Here is an 18503-nt window from a genome sequence, read left to right on the forward strand (position 1 = left end):
AGCAGTCTCTTGCACTACGCAGCAGTCTCTTGCACTATCTAGCAGTCTCTTGTACCACGCAGCAGTCTCTTGCACTATCCAGCAGTCTCTTGCACCATCCAGCTGGGGTTGCATGGATCTGTCAGATATATAAACAGATTTGCACATCTATTTGATTGTCATCTCTCCCTGAATTGAGGTGTCACAGACTGAAGTCTTTGAATGTTTATGTGATGAGAAGAGATGAAAGTGGATTTTCTCTTCTTGCACTCAGAGATTTTCAAGGATAAATCCATATAATGGAACAATAATCATTACTGAGCGTTGGGATTGTAGGCGGCCATCACGTGTGAATTCTCTGTGTCATAATCCTGATATTGTGCAGACTTCCATTGCTAAATCCCAACAATCCTCCCCATTGTCCATCTGTACAAAGTGGTGTCAGTGAGGGCAGCATAATAGACCTGACACTAATATATGAGTATAGATATATCCAGCATCATGGAGGCCATCCATCAGCTGCTTGTCTGTACATTGTCTCCTAGTGCTGCTTCTTCCTGCACTGTAGTATATGGAGTTCAGCCACAGGTGAACCTGTAGCCAGGCTATGGACATGGAGACATGTTTATACTCCTACCAGGTAGTATTGGCCTTATTGACCTCTGTAGCTGCAGGTACTGTGGATGAGTTCACCCTCAGAGATTACAATGGAGACTACATTCAGGTTGCAATGACTTTGAACTACTCAGAGCACCTGCTGTTTGTTTGCATTAGAAGGTTGTGGAGGTGCCAAGTACCTGATAAGGTAGGAAATAAGGTGGAGGAGCTGGAATTTCAGTGCCTCTGTGGTATGAAGATGAATTGCCCCAGAGTGCGTGCAGCTAGAGAGACGGGTGAGGGTTTGTTCTGTAGTTCACATTCCATAGACGGGTTCTCTTTAACAAGTCTTGGCATTGATGCTCGCCTGATAATGCGGGTCAGTATTTCTCTGCATCCTGTTCAGCCCTGCATAATGAATGTTGTGCGCCGCCGTAGTGCTTTCCGCTTCAGCCTAGAAATGTACTTAGCAGAAATGATTGACAGCTGTGACAGCCCAGTCGTGTGCTAATTTTATCTGCACAATTCCCTGCAAGCAAAGCCGAATTCCCGGGGCTGCCATAGTGTATGATCAGCCCCATACATGATTGCATTGTGTGCCTCATTTTTCTTACCTGTCGGAATGGGCCATCTCCGGGCCGCAGGGTAGTGAGCAGCTGGTGCCTAAACTTGCACTGTGTATAATCTGATTATAGCCGGAGATTCAATTATTCAGGGGCAGGCAGGAGGCGATGCTGCATTTTGTATTTTTTAATAAGTGCATTTCCAATGACACTTTAATGGGCAGCCCAATGTGGAGAAGATCCTGCAAATTGGTCTCCTTGTTCCTCGGATCAGATGCCACAGAACATTCCTGGCAATATCAGAGGGATGCTCTGCAGAGAATGGAAGCGATGCCCTGCAGAGAGATGTAACATCCATGTTGGTCTGCAGAGGCCTCTGTACTCCGTGTGCTTGTGATCAGTTTATTTTCTGTGAACACGCAGAGACAAAAGCAAAGAAACGCTGCGAGCCTTCTATATGTGAATGACGAGTGAATATTGGAAGAACCTTCATTTGTTCCACTTTTCTCACTGCTGCTTTATCTCCCCAATGGATGAAACCCCTCATTCACCCGTATTGCACTATTACAGTCATACATATGGGGTGGTTGTGTTGCTGCATGGAATGCCACTTGTTTTATTTGGCACCAATGCCATGGACCCGTGTTGTGGAGTTCAATCATTCCTAATGAACTTCCTCAATGCAACGCAATAACTCGCAGTAACACGTCAATGCATTACCACACCGCAAAACTCAAATCAGATTGTAGTATGTCTGCACCCCACAGGGGCGGTTGTTTTGTGTCACAGTTTAGGGGGGCCTGTAGAAGAAGGTATGAGTGGGCAAAATGAGGCAATTGTATAATCTGAGGGGCCGGGGGGTATAATACAGTGTGCCATGATGATATAACTTGGGTGGCCCTTTTATTGGGGGGGGGGGGGTTCTGAAGGATTAGACAATTCTGGGTGAAATGGGTGATGGTATAATTTGGGGGGGGTTCTTGTAGGGTAAGAAGGGGGATGGGCTAGATTGGTTGATGGTATCATTGCAGGGGGTAAGGAGGGTATAATTTGGGGTCTTTGTAGGATATAGTGGGGGGTGGACTGGTTTAGGTGGTGGTATCTTTAGGATAAGGAGGGGGATAGGGCTGGCTGGTTGCTGGTATAGTATGGGGGGGTCTTTATGATAAGTAAGGGGGGGGGAAATAATAAATGGGGGGGCTGGGCAGGGGTACCCCAGGTTGAGGTACAGCAAGCAGGGAAAAGGTTATTGCGGCCTTCCAGGATTCTGCCCGCAGAAGACAGATTTACGGCCGCTAGTAAAAGCGAGCAGGTTACCGCTTCAGCAATTTCTCAGCGTTTTACGAGCTGCACCATAAAGAAAGTTTGTGCACTGCAGGTTTTTATCGCCGGAACAGCTGGAGCTGCTACATTAACGTCTCGTGTCTGACCCGGGAATAGGAGAGCGCAGGGAAGAGGTCACCAGACACACCATGTGCAGACACACGCCGCCATATATACTGCGCCGCCACCTGCGCCACGCACCGCCAACATCTACCAACTCCATTAATTACTTCTGGAATAAGATGATTCTTACTTCTAATTATTTCCTCTTCACTAACACAAAGCTCCATAGAATCAATATCTTAAATTGGGTGGAATAAATATTATTTTCTAAACAAAACTGCCTAATACATTTCACACAAATTATCCCAAATAATCCCACCGAATGCCATGGAGATAATTCGTTTTTTTTTTTAAATCATTGGCTGAAAAAATTTGTCCATTTTGTGCATTATTATGAGAGAAGTATTCTGCAATCCCCAATGACAGCTCATCATCTCAGGTAATCCCGGCATTTGTAGGATGTCATCCATGCCATGGCAGCCATGCCAAGCTCTGTCCCTCCATCTATTCAGAAGACGTCCTTGCTGAGTTGGGGTCGAAATCGGGTTTGGTGATATTTCCCGGTGTGTAGGATTGGGTTGATGATAACAAATCTTCCTCAGCACTGCTAACAATGGGAGGTTTTTCTCTGTGTTTTTCTAGAACTTTCTAACTTTTGCACCTCCTCAGCATGTTGTGACACTTGTGGTGATATTGTGGCAGCAGTTTGTCACCTCTCCGGCAGGATGTTGCGGCGTCCGGAGTCGCAGGCAGAATTGCGATAATTAATAGATAATTTATGTGCAGAATGAAATGAGGAAAAACATATCGCCGCTCTCCATTCCAAGTAAAGACGGGAAATGTTTATATCTGCCGTGAATTCATCTTTGTAAAGCTGTCAGCTCCATCAATATTTCATTAAAAGTATCAATCATCTATATGACGCCAATAATAAAAATAATACCGCACTGTAAATTTCCTGTTGTATCGGATTATGGATGATGGGGTAGATAATGCTGATCAGTGGTAATGGTGGCATCTGATGGAGATCAGCCATACCTGCACCACCATTGTGCTCTTCCCATAATCCCCTGCAACTGGAAAATGGCATTGGTCACATGACTATCCTGCGAGGGGGTAACACTGCTCGGGCATCATGGCTTCCCATAATCCCCTGCAACTGGAAAATGGCATTGGTCACATGACTATCCTGCGAGGGGGTAACACTGCTCGGGCATCATGGTGGCCTCGGCTTCCCATAATCCTTTGCTATCAGAAATTGAATTTGCAGGAAGGATACAAAGTAAAAGATTAGGAATAACAGTTTTATATTCTCGAGTCATGTGACTGCACAGCGCAGGGCATTTTACTTAAATCGGGACCCCATTCTAGGAAATGATGGGATAGGAGGAAAGAAAGATTCTTTGGGGTGTTGGTTTTGTGGTGACATCTCTGACCTGACTGCAGCTGTAATTGGCTGATTGGCTTTCTGGCTTACCAGTTCCCAGCAGTCTCTTGTGATTCTATTGATCATTGATGGTCATGTGATTGCATTGTAACACAGATTATGGAGGCCGACACATGCTTGGCCCCGCCCTGCCATGGCGCATTCCTACACATGAATCCATGCTCCAGGAAAGAAATCTCAGTGCTATGAGAAGTGGGGAGAATAATGGTGGGTGAGTCCAGGCCGGCTTTATCTGTATATGTCTAATGATTTATCGCTCCAATAGTCCCTTGTGGTCACCATGGGGTATTGGTGGGGTCGGGGTGGTTAGGGTACAGGGCGGTGTTCAGGGCCACCCCCCAAGTTCTGAATCCTCTCTTTGCTCCAGTATAATACTCATTATATTGAGCCTTGGCACACCATCTACATACATCAGATGTGGCTCCCCGGTGGGGTTCGGTCCCTGGGGTCCAGGAATGTTGGATAATTAGGTGCAGCACGGGATTCTGGCGATATTTTTGGATCCAGCCAGCTAATAAATCTCTATGTGACAGCGCTGGCATGTGCTGACAATCCCCCATTGTCCCCTTTTTTTCTCTGAGATGTTTATCCCTAAATGTCCCTGGGGTGGGGGAGGGTGAGATAAGGCCCATCGCGGCCCCCCTATCTGCACTCATTACTCGGCGCTCCTCTCTGCGTCCGACCGCCTCTCCCGCTTCATATCTACTTTACATGGAGAAATTCTAATAAAAACACAAACAAAGGTGCCATAAACAGGCAGATATTAGGCAGCGAGCAGATAAGACGCCTCTGACAGTCGGCGAGGACCTTTCCGCTACAATTTACGGTGACATTTCCTTCTGGCATTTCAGATATATCTGAATTTCTGCACATCCCTGTCTGCCAGTCAAACCCTGCGAAAGAGGGCGCAAATTGGCAGTGCCGGAGTCTGAAAATGGCGGATGACGCGCTGTTTATTGTGCATTTCTCTGCTTGTTATTCTCTACATCTCGATGGGAGAAAATTGTTTTATAATGAGTTGCAAAAGATTCAAATCTGCGTTGCTGGAATGTAAATGATTTGTCTATAATCCTCTTCTGTCGGCTGTGTCCTCTCTCCTCCGCCTGTAACACCAGCCTGTGCCATCCAATGTGCCGCTGGTACCCCCGGTGACGTGCCATGGCTGTCCTTTTCTTCATCGTCTCCTCTGTGTATCGTCCTTCTTCCAGTACGGCAGCTGCGCACAATGCCTGGATTGGTCCATGTGAGGTTTGTATTGTAGATTTCATTCCAGGTTCTCCAGGTGAGCATTGAATTCGGTTTGAGGCCCCAGAGCCAATTGTAGCCATGGCTTGTAATTGTGATGTGATTGGACGATTCCTTCCCGAGAGGTCACACATATCAGAGGTTTGTGATCGACCTAAATCATGACAGACATGGAAGGTGGAAGAGCCGAGTCTCGGGTGCTGGTGGAAGATTCAAGGAGGGTGAAGAATAAAAGACAACTTGTCAGTAAATATAGGAATCAGTCATTTCCTGACGTGTCAGCATTTACAGCAATGTGTTTTATTACAGCAAAATCATCCAGCCTGCGGGCCCCTCCCACAAGGTCAATATGGCGGCACAATGGTCACGTTATTCCACCGTGAACTTGTTAGGAAGAATTTCTTGTTCTGTTCTTCAGTCCCCGGCTGCTTTTTTTCCACTGTTTCTCGTTTTTAATAACTTCAGATTTGTGACGGTGAAGCGTTGCAGCCGCACGCGATATTGCTCGCTGCCTTGTTGGCAGGAGAGCGGCGCCGCCATCTACATTGTGTATTCTGTAAGATGGAAAAATAACATTTTCACCTGATGTCTCCAGCAGAAAGAAAATGACTTTGGCTGCGCGTGTCCTGCAGCTTGGCTGTGCACTTTGGAGCAGCTGGAGATGTTTATTACAGTCCATGTCTGACCTTGAATGACACGCTATTACCTGCGCTACTCTTCCTGCAAGCTTCACAGTATAGTTGTGTTTAAAGTGACCCCCAAGGCAGCTGCTGGGTCCGTGGTGCCCTGTCTGGGGCAGTGGAGGTTTCTGCTTTTGGGTCCTCTGATCTTTCATTGGTATTGAAGCAAATTGTCACTCATAACCGCCACCAAGTTATGGGAATCACAACTCCTGTATGCAGAATGAACAGCGTGCGTCCTGCAGAACAGGAGAACTGGCAGCGGCAGGGTGACAGATCCATAGAGTGTCATGTCTATCCTTCAGATTGTCCTCCTATACACCCTGGCACAATAATTCCTCCCCCCTAGCGGTGACTTTGTTCTGATGATGGTTGTAGGTCTGGCAATGTGTGGAGTCCAACCACAGAACTCCAAATGTGGGCCACACTCTCAGCCATGTTCAGAGAGAACCTCCAGCCAATCGGAATTGCTGCATTTCACCAGGACCACCATGCTTGGCACGGCAAGAGCAGCGTTGTGTGATGAGCATCCCGTCCTCACCTCCTGGGGGGTCAGTCCATGGTAAGGGAGGGGGGCCCTGATGGAGTTTTACACCTGGTATAGCTGACCTCCTCCACCTTGTAAGCACCCCATCCTCCTGGTAACGTTTCCCCCACACCTAATAAAACTAACCCCCCTACCAGGTAAGGTCCCCCTATCTGCTAGAACTAATACCCCCACCTGGGTAAGGCTGCCCCCTTCCTCCACCTTTCTCCCGGGAACTTTAAAAGGCCACCATGAAATATCAGATCTGCGTCTTCTTCTAAATCTTCCCCGGCTCGATTTCTCTTCCCTTTAGCGCTCCCAGAATAAATGGGATGAGTAATCAGAGACTGTAAAGTGGAGATTTATAAGCCACTCTTGGAGATATTTAATAACTCACATGTAGTTTATTGCACGTTTCTGTAATGTGGCGTTGTGGGATGGCAGAGATTTGCAGCACTGGGGGTCATCCTCTCCGGCTTGCATATCCCAGTCTGAATGCCAGGGCCTCCGGAACCACAGAGGGGAAAAGATGGAATCATAAGGAAAAGCCCCGACCCTTATGGCCGGGACCCCGAGGAGATGCCGGGACCCCTGAGGAGATGCCGGGACCCCATTTATTAAGATGGGGCAGGCAAGACTTCGTACACACAGATGCGGGTTGTGGTATCATCGGCAACCATGCTGGAGGGGAAATTGTACCTGAGAAGCTGCAGTGTAAGGACCCTCCCTGCTTCATCCATTCTGTCACCTGAGTGTCCTCCTCCATTATTACCCCACCAGTCATCAGGGGGGCAGCTCTGACATCAGCCCGAATGCAAGCAAAGCCACTGGCACAGTTGATACTTCAAGAGACTCTACAGGCACAATAAAACAAGGTGATTAATCATTTTATGTACCCCCCAGCAAGGGGTATGTGTAAGTGGGGGGGGGGGGTAATGTGTATTTTAGGTGAGTACAGCAGCATTGGTCATGAGGCCTCCATGCGCTGAGGTTCTGTGTCATGCGGATAATGAGGTTTTGTCATCCGTCTGTATTACAGAGTGTTTAGCGGTTCCAGGTCAGCGAGGAGCAACACTTACAGGCGATCGCCAAGTGACCAGCGGCTGCCAGATGCGCTCTGTGCCCCTCCTGGGACTCTGGGGGCTGCCACCGGTGCAGGGGAGGCTTTTATACCCTGCTGGGTGGTGGCAGTGGGTGGGGGTTGGAACTTTCCGGCTCTTTTTTGGATTACGGTAACAATGTAATAACCCCGGATCGCTCTCTACACACCGAGTGTCGGAAAATTCCACCTCCAGACAAAAAGCCCCATAAATTACCCTTAATACATGTTAATTCCGTCTGTACGGCGCCCTCCGGGGAGAGCTTTGGAGAGAATCCAGCGGCATTACGAAGATATTGAGGGAAGATGAGACAATCACAGCTCAGATCAAATCTGGAGAATAAAAATCTGAAAACGCTTCGGTATCATCAATTGGAAAAGCCATGCGTTCGTTACCGCAACCCCCCGCCTGCTGCCTGCACTGCAACCCCCCGCCTGCTGCTTGTACCGCAACCCCCTGCCTGCTGCCTGCACCGCAACTCTTGACCCGCAACCCCAGCCCAATGCATGCACCGCAACCCCCAGCCCAATGCGTGCACCGCAACCTCTCCCCTGCTGCCTGCACCGCAACTTCCCGCCCGCTGCCTGCACCGCAACCCCCAGCCCAATGCCTGCACCGCAACCCGAGGCCAGATAGTGATTGGTAACTTCTTCATCACTGGGTGCTGCTTGATAAACGAGCCGTGCAGTGATCTGTATGGCGGTAATTCATGGCAACCATCATCTTCTGAATGACCTCCAATCGTGTTTTCATAGAATGGGGGGATTGTGTGACACGAGGCCGCAGTCCCGCTCGGTCTGATGTTGGTCGCCACATGCAGAGTGGGCGCGGTGATTCTTTGGGATTTCGGTGGCCTCTGCTCAGTGATTGGACGAAGGCACTGCAGACGCCGGCAGCCCTGCCAAGTGATTATCTAATAATTGTGACAAGAGGAATCATAATAAAGAGAATTAGTCGTCACTTATCACCCGTCACTCTCCGCCACTCCAATCCCAAAGGTTAAGCGTCGTCTTCATGAAAGAAATCTGATGAGATGGCGGGGACACTGGCAGGAAATCATCGGAATATTAGCAATAGAACAACACCCAATTATTGTCCTTACCTTGTGAGTGAGAAGCCTGGGATGAAAAGCTCCCTGAGCAGGTGTGAGCCAGGCCAGGTATTATCAGCAGCCAATGAGGGATCAGCTTCAATCAGTGACTGATTGGTGAACATTTACTGCACGCTGCTGCACGTCAGAGGTCACACTGAGAGGTATCATTTCATTGGCTGCAAGCAGTCACATGATCTCATCAGCCTGACTGCTTATATTCCATTATATATATTATATACATCATGTAGTGATCACCGGAGCCATTTGTTTGGCAGTCATATGACTTCACCTATAGGCTAGAATGGGAATATACAGCAATAGGATGCACATGGGGGTGACCCGCTGCTCTGGGCCTGCAGGAAGGCGTTAGGGAAGCCATTGGATGCTGAACATTATGTTTGAAGAAAATGCAATCCCTCAAATCTCATATATTGTTTAACATTTCAGTAATGCCTGGTGATCCTGCCATGACAGTTCTTGCTCAGGCACTTCCTGTTATAGGGTGACAGTACTCTGTCATTCAAGTTTCCAGACATGGCCCAGTGTTGTCACCATCAGGAAACCCTGACAATTGCCATGGGGTCACCGCCTGGGTGACAGGAAGTGGCTGTATCAGCACAATGGAGATAGTGTCACCCAGGTCACATGACGTTGAATTGTCGGGTTATTGCTGATCGCCCTGGGTGGGGGAAGTAATATTTCAGTATTGATCTGGCAGTGATGGTGAGTAGCGCACATGCCATGGCTGCTATTGGCTGGATTAGCTCACAGTGTTTATCCGCCATTAATAAGCTTTCAATAATCCGGCGCTATTTCTGCTCCATTTATAGGCCGCCTGGGGGGGTCAGGGGTGAGAATTCTGTGAGCTTGAAAGGGCTCTGCGGCCAGGGCTAATGGGGGCCCGGGGACCCTCTATAGACTGGGGGGGATTGTGTGTGCCTCTAGTGGCAGAATTCAGGACTACAGGTGCTGTTCTCTGCACCCCCAAATTGGGATTTTTAGGGGTAAATTATGGTCGGGGATTCAGCTGCTTCCGTCAGAGATTTTTGTAGATCTCAATACTCCAATTTCCTTTATAATAAGGTAAAACCCATGAATAATATTGTGTGACATTCACCAAACATTCACTGCAGAAGAATCAATCACTGACACAAACACATGTATCCGCAGTGAATGTTTGGTGAATGTTTCTCCTTGTGCACAGAATAGTCCCAGAGGAAACTGGGGATAGTACTTTGTGTGATGAAATTAGGGGGTGGATTTGGGGGGTTGAGGACAGTAGTCATTTGAAAGGACTGCAGGAATTATTCTGTGATGTGGGGGCACGAAAAGGGGGGGGGGGGGGGGGGGGCACATGGAATATTTTGGCTCTGATTCCTTATTTTTGGGTTTGGGTCCCATAGGTCGCCATTATTCTGATCACAACGCACAGCTGTTAACTCCTCGTGTACCAAAGGCCTGGATTCCTCCAAACGTTTTTGAAAATTCTAGGCGTGTCCTATTACAGCCAATAGGAATGCTTCTTTCTTTCCTTAACCTAATCAGAAATTGAGACCTGGAATGCCATTGGCCGTTCACTTCTTTCTTTATTCCAATAGAATCTGCAGAGCCAGGAATAATGGGGAAATGCTGTAACCTGTAGCAACCAGTACGTGTCTGTCATTCCTCTGACTGCAGCAAAGACCTTTCTGATTGGTTGCTATAGGTTACCACCCTCCTCCCTTGAGATAAGTTGTAGAAATTATTGCAGGAAATGCGGTCTGACCAGGGGGTATTTCTGTGCTATTCCTGCGCCCAGGGTGCAGAGTGACCACATTCATGGTAATAATGGGAATGATATTCACAGAGAATATTACCAGCGCTCCCAGACCACCTTAGGGTTCAGATGATGGGCACAAACCCCACACGTGGCGCAGGGACCCTCAGGGGCATCAGACACAGATTACAATGCCACAGGTGTGACTGATGCTGCAGAACCTCTTGGAGTGACAGGTGTATGTATGGCCCACAGAGTGCCAGGTGCAGTGTGGGGGGGTTCAGCTGGTACCATGGTGCCGTGCTGCCAGTCTGTGCCAGCAGCTTCTGTGTTGCGTGCCTGCGGTCAGAGCTGCTGCAGCTGGCATTGTGCTGCACGGATGATGTCTGTGCTGCAGGTGGCATGTGGCAGAGCTGATAATGTGGCGCAGTGCCCTGTGTGACAGTGCTGGCAGTGTGTCTGATGGGAGTGGTAGTCCTGTGATGCTGGTGGCAGAGCGGATGCTGAGCTCCTCTGCTCCTGTGAAGCAGTCTGGTCCAAGCTGCAGGTGAGCGGAGGGAGGAGGAGGAGGAGATGTGATGGAGGGAGGATGGAAGGAGGAGAGAGGGAGGGAGGCAGCAGACATCACACACAGTCCTCTCTCCTTTATACACAGTGCCAGGCTGTGTGCCCCTGTGCTGGTGCCAGGCTGTGGACATGTAGCAGAGGGGGGGCAGCCAGTCAGTCAGTTTCTGCGCTCTCGGTGCTGTCAGAATGGGGGTCGCCCCCTGCTGGAGGTGGCTACTTGCCCTGGGTCTCAGGCTGTTGTTTCTTGTGCCCGCAGGAGTGCCAGTCCGCAGCGGGGATGCTGGATTTTCGAAAGCCATGGACAACGTCACGGTGCGGCAAGGAGAGAGCGCCATTCTCAGGTAGGAGCCTCTCATTTTATTTGATGATTGCTGAATTGCTGGGCACATTCTATGTATGATGTATATGGGGAGTGACACCGGGGTACTAAGGCTCTAAGGGAAGTTAATCAGTTCCGGTGATGTGTCACCCATCCTCACCCACTCTGCCAGCTCTACATATTACATGAGCCATGTTCCCGTGTTACCTGTCCCCTCTGCTATCTCTATGTGCCATGCTGTAGATACAAGTTACTCCTGTTCAAGTGATTTGCCCCATTTCCCCCTGCCATGTGTGGTGCCCTATGTGCCACCAGTCATCTGTACATATAATGTACTGGAGACATCATCTAAGCTTTGTGTGTCTGCTGGGGGAGAATAAAGTACAGATAAAAGTTACCTCCTAATCCCATCCCCATGTATAAACCTGTGTGATGCCTGTGTGATGCCCCCCGTCCTTATATCCGGTGCGTCCCCTGTACATGGAGCTGGACAAAGCCCTGTTTGATATATAGAGGGGTGGAGGGGGCAAAATGTGTCCATTGATCATCTACATGCAACTTCTGTGCTTCACAAATCTGTCATATGGAGAATACAGGAAAACTTCACCCAGAAATACCGATAGCTTCCGAGAGATTCATTCCTCATAAATGTGTTCAGAGCCAATCTGTGTGTGTACCGGGTTATATATACCCGGGGTTATATATTGGGGTTATATATCTGGGGTCATATACCTGGGGTTATATATTGGGGGTTATAAATCCCGGGTTATATATCTGGGGGCTATATATATCGAGGCTACAACTTGAAGAATTATAGAGTTACGTCTTCTGTATTTATATAAATCATCCACATATCTATTTATCTCCCCCCCGCTCCCTCTCCTCTCTCTCTTTCTCTCTCTATGCTCTCTCTATCTCCGCTTTCTCTCTCTATGCGCTGTCTCTGCTCTCTCTCCGCTCTCTCTCTGCGCTCTCTCTCTCTGCTCTCTCTCTCTCTGCTGTCTCTCTGCTCTCTCTCTCTCTGCTCTCTTTCTCTCTCTCTCTGCTCTCTTTCTCTCTCTCTCTGCTGTCTCTCTCTTTCTCTCTCTCTCTGCTCTCTTTCTCTCTCTCTCTGCTGTCTCTCTCTCTGCTGTCTCTCTCTCTGCTCTCTTTCTCTCTCTCTCTGCTGTCTCTCTTTCTGCTCTCTCTCTCTCTCTCTCTGCTGTCTCTCTCTCTCTGCTCTCTCTCTCTCTGCTGTCTTTCTCTCTCTCTCTGCTCTCTCTCTCTCTCTCTGCGGTCTGTCTCAGCCATCCTCCCGCGCTCTGTATGTCTCGGATTAGCCTTGCTCCCATCTATATATAGAGCTCAGTCTCACATTATGGAGTGAAGCCTCCTCTATGGCCATGCTAACTCTTCTCCCAGCTGTGACTGAGCTTGTTCCTCCCCGGAATAATGACCCTTTTCCCTCATTAATTACCCTTCTTCTCCTCAGAATGGGATGAATGGCAGATGTGAAGTGTCAGCCTCTGGGGTCAGTGGCTGCGCTCTGTAATGAGAGCGTTGCGCTGGGGCCATCATGTAATTGTGCTTGTAACCTTTCCTGCACAATACAGATGATTGGAGACCGGCTTGTTCTATTTACACTTCAATGCACAGTGCTGCAGAACAAATAGCCAAGTTTGCCGTGCTGCAGGCCAGCGTTCTGTGTTTATACCCGCTGCGATGTATAGGAATGTGCGGGGATGCATAGGAATGTGTGGGGATATATGCGGAATTATGGGGATGTGCGGGGATCTATATTGATCTATAGGGATCTATAGGGATGTGCGAGGATGTATGGGGATTTGTAGGGATCTATAGGGATGTATGGGGATGTGCAGGGATCTTTGCAAATGTGCGGGGATATATGGGGATGTATAGGAATGTGCAGGGATCTATGGGGATGTATAGGAATGTGCGGGGATATATGCGGAAGTATGGGGATGTGCGGGGATCCATAGGGATGTATGGACATGTGTGGAGATCTATGGGAATGTGCAGGTATCTATGCAAATGTATGGGGTTGTATAGGAATGTGTGGGGATGTGCGGGGATCTATAGGGATGTGCGGGAATCTATGGGGATGTGCGGGGATCTTTAGGGATGTGCAGGGATCTATGCGAATGTGTGGAGATGTATGGGGATGTATAGGAATGTGCGGGGATCCATGCGAATGTCCGGAGATGTATGGGGATGTGTAGGACTGTACAAGCATGTATAAACCATACAAAAATGTATGGAGGCAAGCAGCAGTATACGGGGATGTGCAGACTGTAAAGGAATGTATGGGATTGTACATAAATGCACAGGAATGTTTGGGATGTATAAGGACATATGGGACTGTAAGGTATATATGGGGAATTTCAGGGAATGTATGGGGATGTGTAGGGATGTACAGAACTTGATGAAGATGTATATGGTTGTACGAAACCCCATGAGAATATACTTTGTGGAATATATGGGAACATACAGGTCTTCATGTGCATGTATGGAAGCTCCATATGGATGTATAGGAATGGTGTGTATGTATGGAGGCTCCGTGTGGATGTATAGAGGCTCCATGTGAATCTATAGAGGCTCAATGTGGATGTATAGGGGCTCCATGTGATGTATAGGGATTATGTGTATGTATGGAGGCTCCATGTGTATGTATAGGGATGCTGTGTATGTATGGAGGCTCCATGTGGAAGTATAGGGATGCTGTGGATGTAGATCTCTTCCTCCGGACTTACCTGGCGCTCTCATTCCTCTGCAGTCTAAGTTATGAGCTGTCTGTACTGGCAGTCGGCCTCGGCTCGGCCTTTGTCATTGCCGGTGTTTGCTGATATCGGGCTGTACCGGGGATTTCGTTCACCTTGTTGGTGTTCTGGGAATTCTGGGAATTCTGTCCCCTCTGAAGGCTCTGCAGGTTACACACAAGTTCCAATCTGAGCGTCCAATCTTCTGGTACATCTACCATGCAGTATGTGGGGCCTTGCTGACTCCATACAATCTATGTGGATTGTACAGAGGTTATATAATAAGGTTGTAATGTGTACCTCCCCCCACGTCTTGGAGCAGAGTCCCCCTTTATATACAGGGCAGATCCTCTATAGGCCTAGGACATTGATACACCAGGATGATTGCAGCATTGTGTGATTACCCGGAGGATCTGATCGATCAATCCAGGGCAATTCTTATCACAAATCTGTCAGAAATTTTTAACCCTTTCCTGGCCATGAAGAATCATCGTATAGAATATGGAGACAGAAGAGGAATTTGATAATAGGAAAAATCGCACAAAGGGGGCCCCGGGCCCCACAGACATTTCCAACACTTCCTGACAAATAGGAAACCCGTAAATTGGAAGCCAACAATTCCAATAGACAGAAATCCAATCCTCAGTATGGCAGATTGTTCACAAAACTCGGGAATTCATCCTTCACTGGCTGAGGTCAACAGAAGGTCAAAGCAAATAATCCCATCAATAAATCCTGATCACTGGGGTCACTGGGGTGTGATGGACGGGGCGTTGTAGGTCTGGGGTGATGTGTGATGGACGGGGCGTTGTAGGTCTGGGGTGATGTGTGATGGACGGGGCGTTGTAGGTTTGGGGTGATGTGTGATGGACGGGACGTTGTAGGTCTGGGGTGATGTGTGATGGACGGGACGTTGTAGGTCTGGGGTGATGTGTGATGGACGGGACGTTGTAGGTCTGGGGTGATGTGAGATGGACGGGGCGTTGTAGATTTGGGGTGATGTGTGATGGATGGGGCGTTGTAGATTTGGGGTGATGTGTGATGGATGGGGCGTTGTAGATTTGGGGTGATGTGAGATGGATGGGGCGTTGTAGGTCTGGGATCTCTGCACTCCGTGTATGATTTACAATCTGATTGGGGGAAGAAATCTGTGGGATTGTTGTGTCTTGTTGTCCCTCTATTGTGGCTGAGGTAAGGGTTGCTATGGGTTACTGCAAATGTTGTGTTGGGGTTTATGAGGGGAAAATGAAGAAATAACTAACAAGCAGAGGGGGTAAAAGATTTACTTTATTCACTCTGCAGACCCCATCCACTGACACACAAGGAGCCACCACTACCACTTATAGACTACTCTGACCTTCAGCATTTTATTTTCCAGAATAGTTATTCCAGAGACTGATTTGCCCCTGACATGCCCCGGAGGAGTGCCCCCATCATGCCCCGGAGGAGTGCCCCCCGACATGCCCCAGAGGAGTGCCCCCCGACATGCCCCGGAGTGGTGCCCCCGACATGCCCCGGAGGAGTGCCCCAGAGGAGTGCCCCCATCATGTCCCGGAGGAGTGCCCCCGACATGCCCCGGAGGAGTGCCCCGGAGGAGTGCCCCCATCATGCCCCGGAGGGGTGCCCCCATCATGTCCCGGAGGAGTGCCCCGGAGGGGTGCCCCCGACATGCCCCAGAGTGGTGCCCCGGAGGAGTGCCCCCATCATGCCCCGGAGTGGTGCCCCCGACATGCCCCGGAGAGCTGCCCCTCTCTGCCATAGTCCCATATTTGCTGGGTTTGGTGTCGGCTCTGCACATTATCGGGATTTTGTACCAGGCGTTGTCCTGCCACCATTGTCTCACATTTGTGCCTTAGAAGCAGAACAACTACAACTCCCAGCATGCACTGCTTGCTGTAAGATATCTGTCCTGCTGGAATGTGACATTGCAGTGATCATATCAGCAGCTGGAGGTGAAATGATTCATGGAACATCTGCTATAGGTTGTGTGAATGTATTTATCTGCAATATGTGACCGCACGACCCCGCACACAATCCTACAATGTCTGCACCCGGCCACCGACCTGGGTGATCCCAGCCATCTGCTGATAAGGAGAAGCTATTCTGGGGGGGGTCCTTTATTATATTTATTTTAACCCCCCCTCCCCCCAGAACACTGCAAGCTATGACAGCAAATTGCACAGCAGCCACCCCCCCCCCCCCCCCCCCCCCTTCGTCTCCCTTTGTAAACCTCCTGGCTGAACTGTCTGATAGATGTGAAGTCTCTGCTCAGTCATTTCCTTTAAGCTTGAGCTAGTGATCTCTGTTAACATCTGAGTCCAGAAGATTCCCAGGAGGAGCAATCTACAGAACATGATTTAAATCCACACAAAGAACTCAGAGCAGCGACTCTGATATCATTGGATGTTCAGCTGTTTCACAAAGGGAGACCAAAGCCGTGCAGCTCCTGCCCCCTTCTGTAGGTGGCGCCATTCACGGTGTGAGGTTGGGGTGACCCCGGAGGCAGTAGGTGACAGGCCACATGCAGAATTCATTGTCTTGTACGCAGATTGGTGGCCGTTCAGTGGACTTTGGTGTTCAGTTGTCTATATTGCAGGATAGCGCTATGACAATGCGCCATTTCTCTGCACGGCGGCGGCTGGTCACCTGCAGAGAGATAATGGCTCTGTCTGTCACTTCTTTATTAGAATGAATATTTCTGCCACAGTCTCACAATCATTACAACCAAATTCTGATCCAAAACCCAGATTTCCACATTCACCTGCTGGGAAAGCCGGACAGTGGAGGCAAAATCTCATCTTTGTTTCCTTCTGGGCTAAATCATCCAAATATACCCCGGGCACCGGTATGGCTGAATGTTCCCTGTTACAGGTCCCCTTATCTCTGTGTAGGGGCAGAAACACAAATGCTGCTGTGTTATTATTAATAAATCAGATTTATATGGCGCCAACATATTACACAGCGCTGTACAATAAATCGGGGTAAAGTGAATCTTCAGCCATTTACCCTCCATGCCCCCCATTGGTGCAGTTATGAATATAATGAGGTGGGAGCACCCAGGGTGATGGGAGCCCAGCCAATGCGGAGATACCTCGCCCACCTTGGGGGCATCTAACCCGCAGGCTCAGGCCATTCTACCCAAAATAGACCAAGGAGGAAGCTGTGGGCCCCGCTGGTGCCTACAGAGAGTAAAGATTGTTCATAATTTACCCGGAAGGAGGAATCTAATAATTCCACTTTAACAATAATGACGCCAATCTGTCACTAACATTGGAGTTATCATCTCTTTTCTTTCCTGTAGAGGAGCGCACAGCGGGGTGCTGCCCCCTCCATAGAACAGAACAGGGATGTGTGTACAGCTCTCATTCAACATTCACAAGAGATCATTTCCAGGGACAGTCCTCTGCCCTCCATTGATGGTCTGTATGAGGTTTCATCCCAGACAGCAGGGTGGCACAGACCCTCACCGAGTGAATGTACAATGTGAACGTCACACAGATTAAGGGGGGGGATTATCACTACGGATCCTGAAATATTCCTCCTGGCATGGAATGTCATTCACTGATGTAGTCTCAGGTTAGAGTGTCAGCCTCGGTGACAAGTCCGGCCCCTTCCAGTGCATACAGCAAACAAAGTTTAATATGAATAATTCCTCGGCTTTGTACCATCTGTAGGGGCTCCGCCTGTGTGCCAGGCTGAGACGGAAGCTGCGCGTTCTCTGTGCGTCCTGTGAAGATACGGATTTGTGAGAATTTCTTATTACTAATGATGACATCCTGCGTCCTCTCCCCAGCCCCCGCTCTATTATCCGGCCTGTGTCTACCTGTCTGTCTATGGCGGCACCTTTAGTTCTCCGAGTGGCTCCCTTGCCGTGGCATCTCATTGTAGTCGGACTTCCATTCTGCTCTGACGTCTCTGTTCTGCTTGCCTCTTTAGTGAATGTTTCCTTCTTTTCTTCCTCTTTGTTTCTGTGTTCTGCCCGGCATCCTCCGGCTTCCTTTCTTCATGGCGCCGTCTCTTCCTTTGTCCTCCATGGCCTCCTTTCTTCTGCCTTCCTGCTGCTCATTCTCATGATGGATGACATCCACTCCTAATAAATGTTTAATTTATCCACAAAGACAACATTATTAGTTGTAACCCCCAAGCAGGACTCTTCTATAGAGAAAGCAGTGAATCTGACATTCACCAAACATTCTCTTACTTTTACTGCCATTAAAATGAGATGGAAATGGAAGATTCTCCACCATAGGGAGCCTCTGCCAGGTTTACAGTTGTCTTGTCTCAAAGTATGAAAAAGATTTTGGTGTCCATGTTGTTATAATTAATCCCATAGAATCTCCACCGCCATTATCCTGAAATATCATCGGCATATGCAGCAATCATTTTGTGGCCCCTGTTGGATCAGACTCAATATTCCCAGGTAGGGGCCCATCAGTGAAGATGAATGTCTCTCCTACGTTGCGTTATGTCCAATGGAGGGGGGAGGGGG

At 48.8% G+C, this 18503-nt stretch overlaps 1 protein-coding gene across 7 annotated transcripts in view; it reads left to right on the forward strand.

The window, feature by feature from the left end:
- LOC140341477 (neurotrimin-like) overlaps window positions 1-18503 on the forward strand; it is a 261202-nt gene that overhangs the window by 137625 nt on the left and 105074 nt on the right. For 3 of the 7 annotated variants that reach the window (XM_072427279.1, XM_072427285.1, XM_072427282.1), the window contains exon 2: window positions 11196-11280. In XM_072427279.1, coding sequence (XP_072283380.1) covers window positions 11196-11280 — 85 coding nt within the window. Of the gene's footprint in view, window positions 1-10766; window positions 10920-11007; window positions 11281-18503 lie in introns of those variants that run through there. The other 4 variants (XM_072427278.1, XM_072427281.1, XM_072427284.1 and 1 more) reach the window with 3 other exon arrangements.

This window comes from Pyxicephalus adspersus, chromosome 11, assembly GCF_032062135.1.
Source record: "Pyxicephalus adspersus chromosome 11, UCB_Pads_2.0, whole genome shotgun sequence".
NCBI lineage: Eukaryota > Metazoa > Chordata > Amphibia > Anura > Pyxicephalidae > Pyxicephalus > Pyxicephalus adspersus.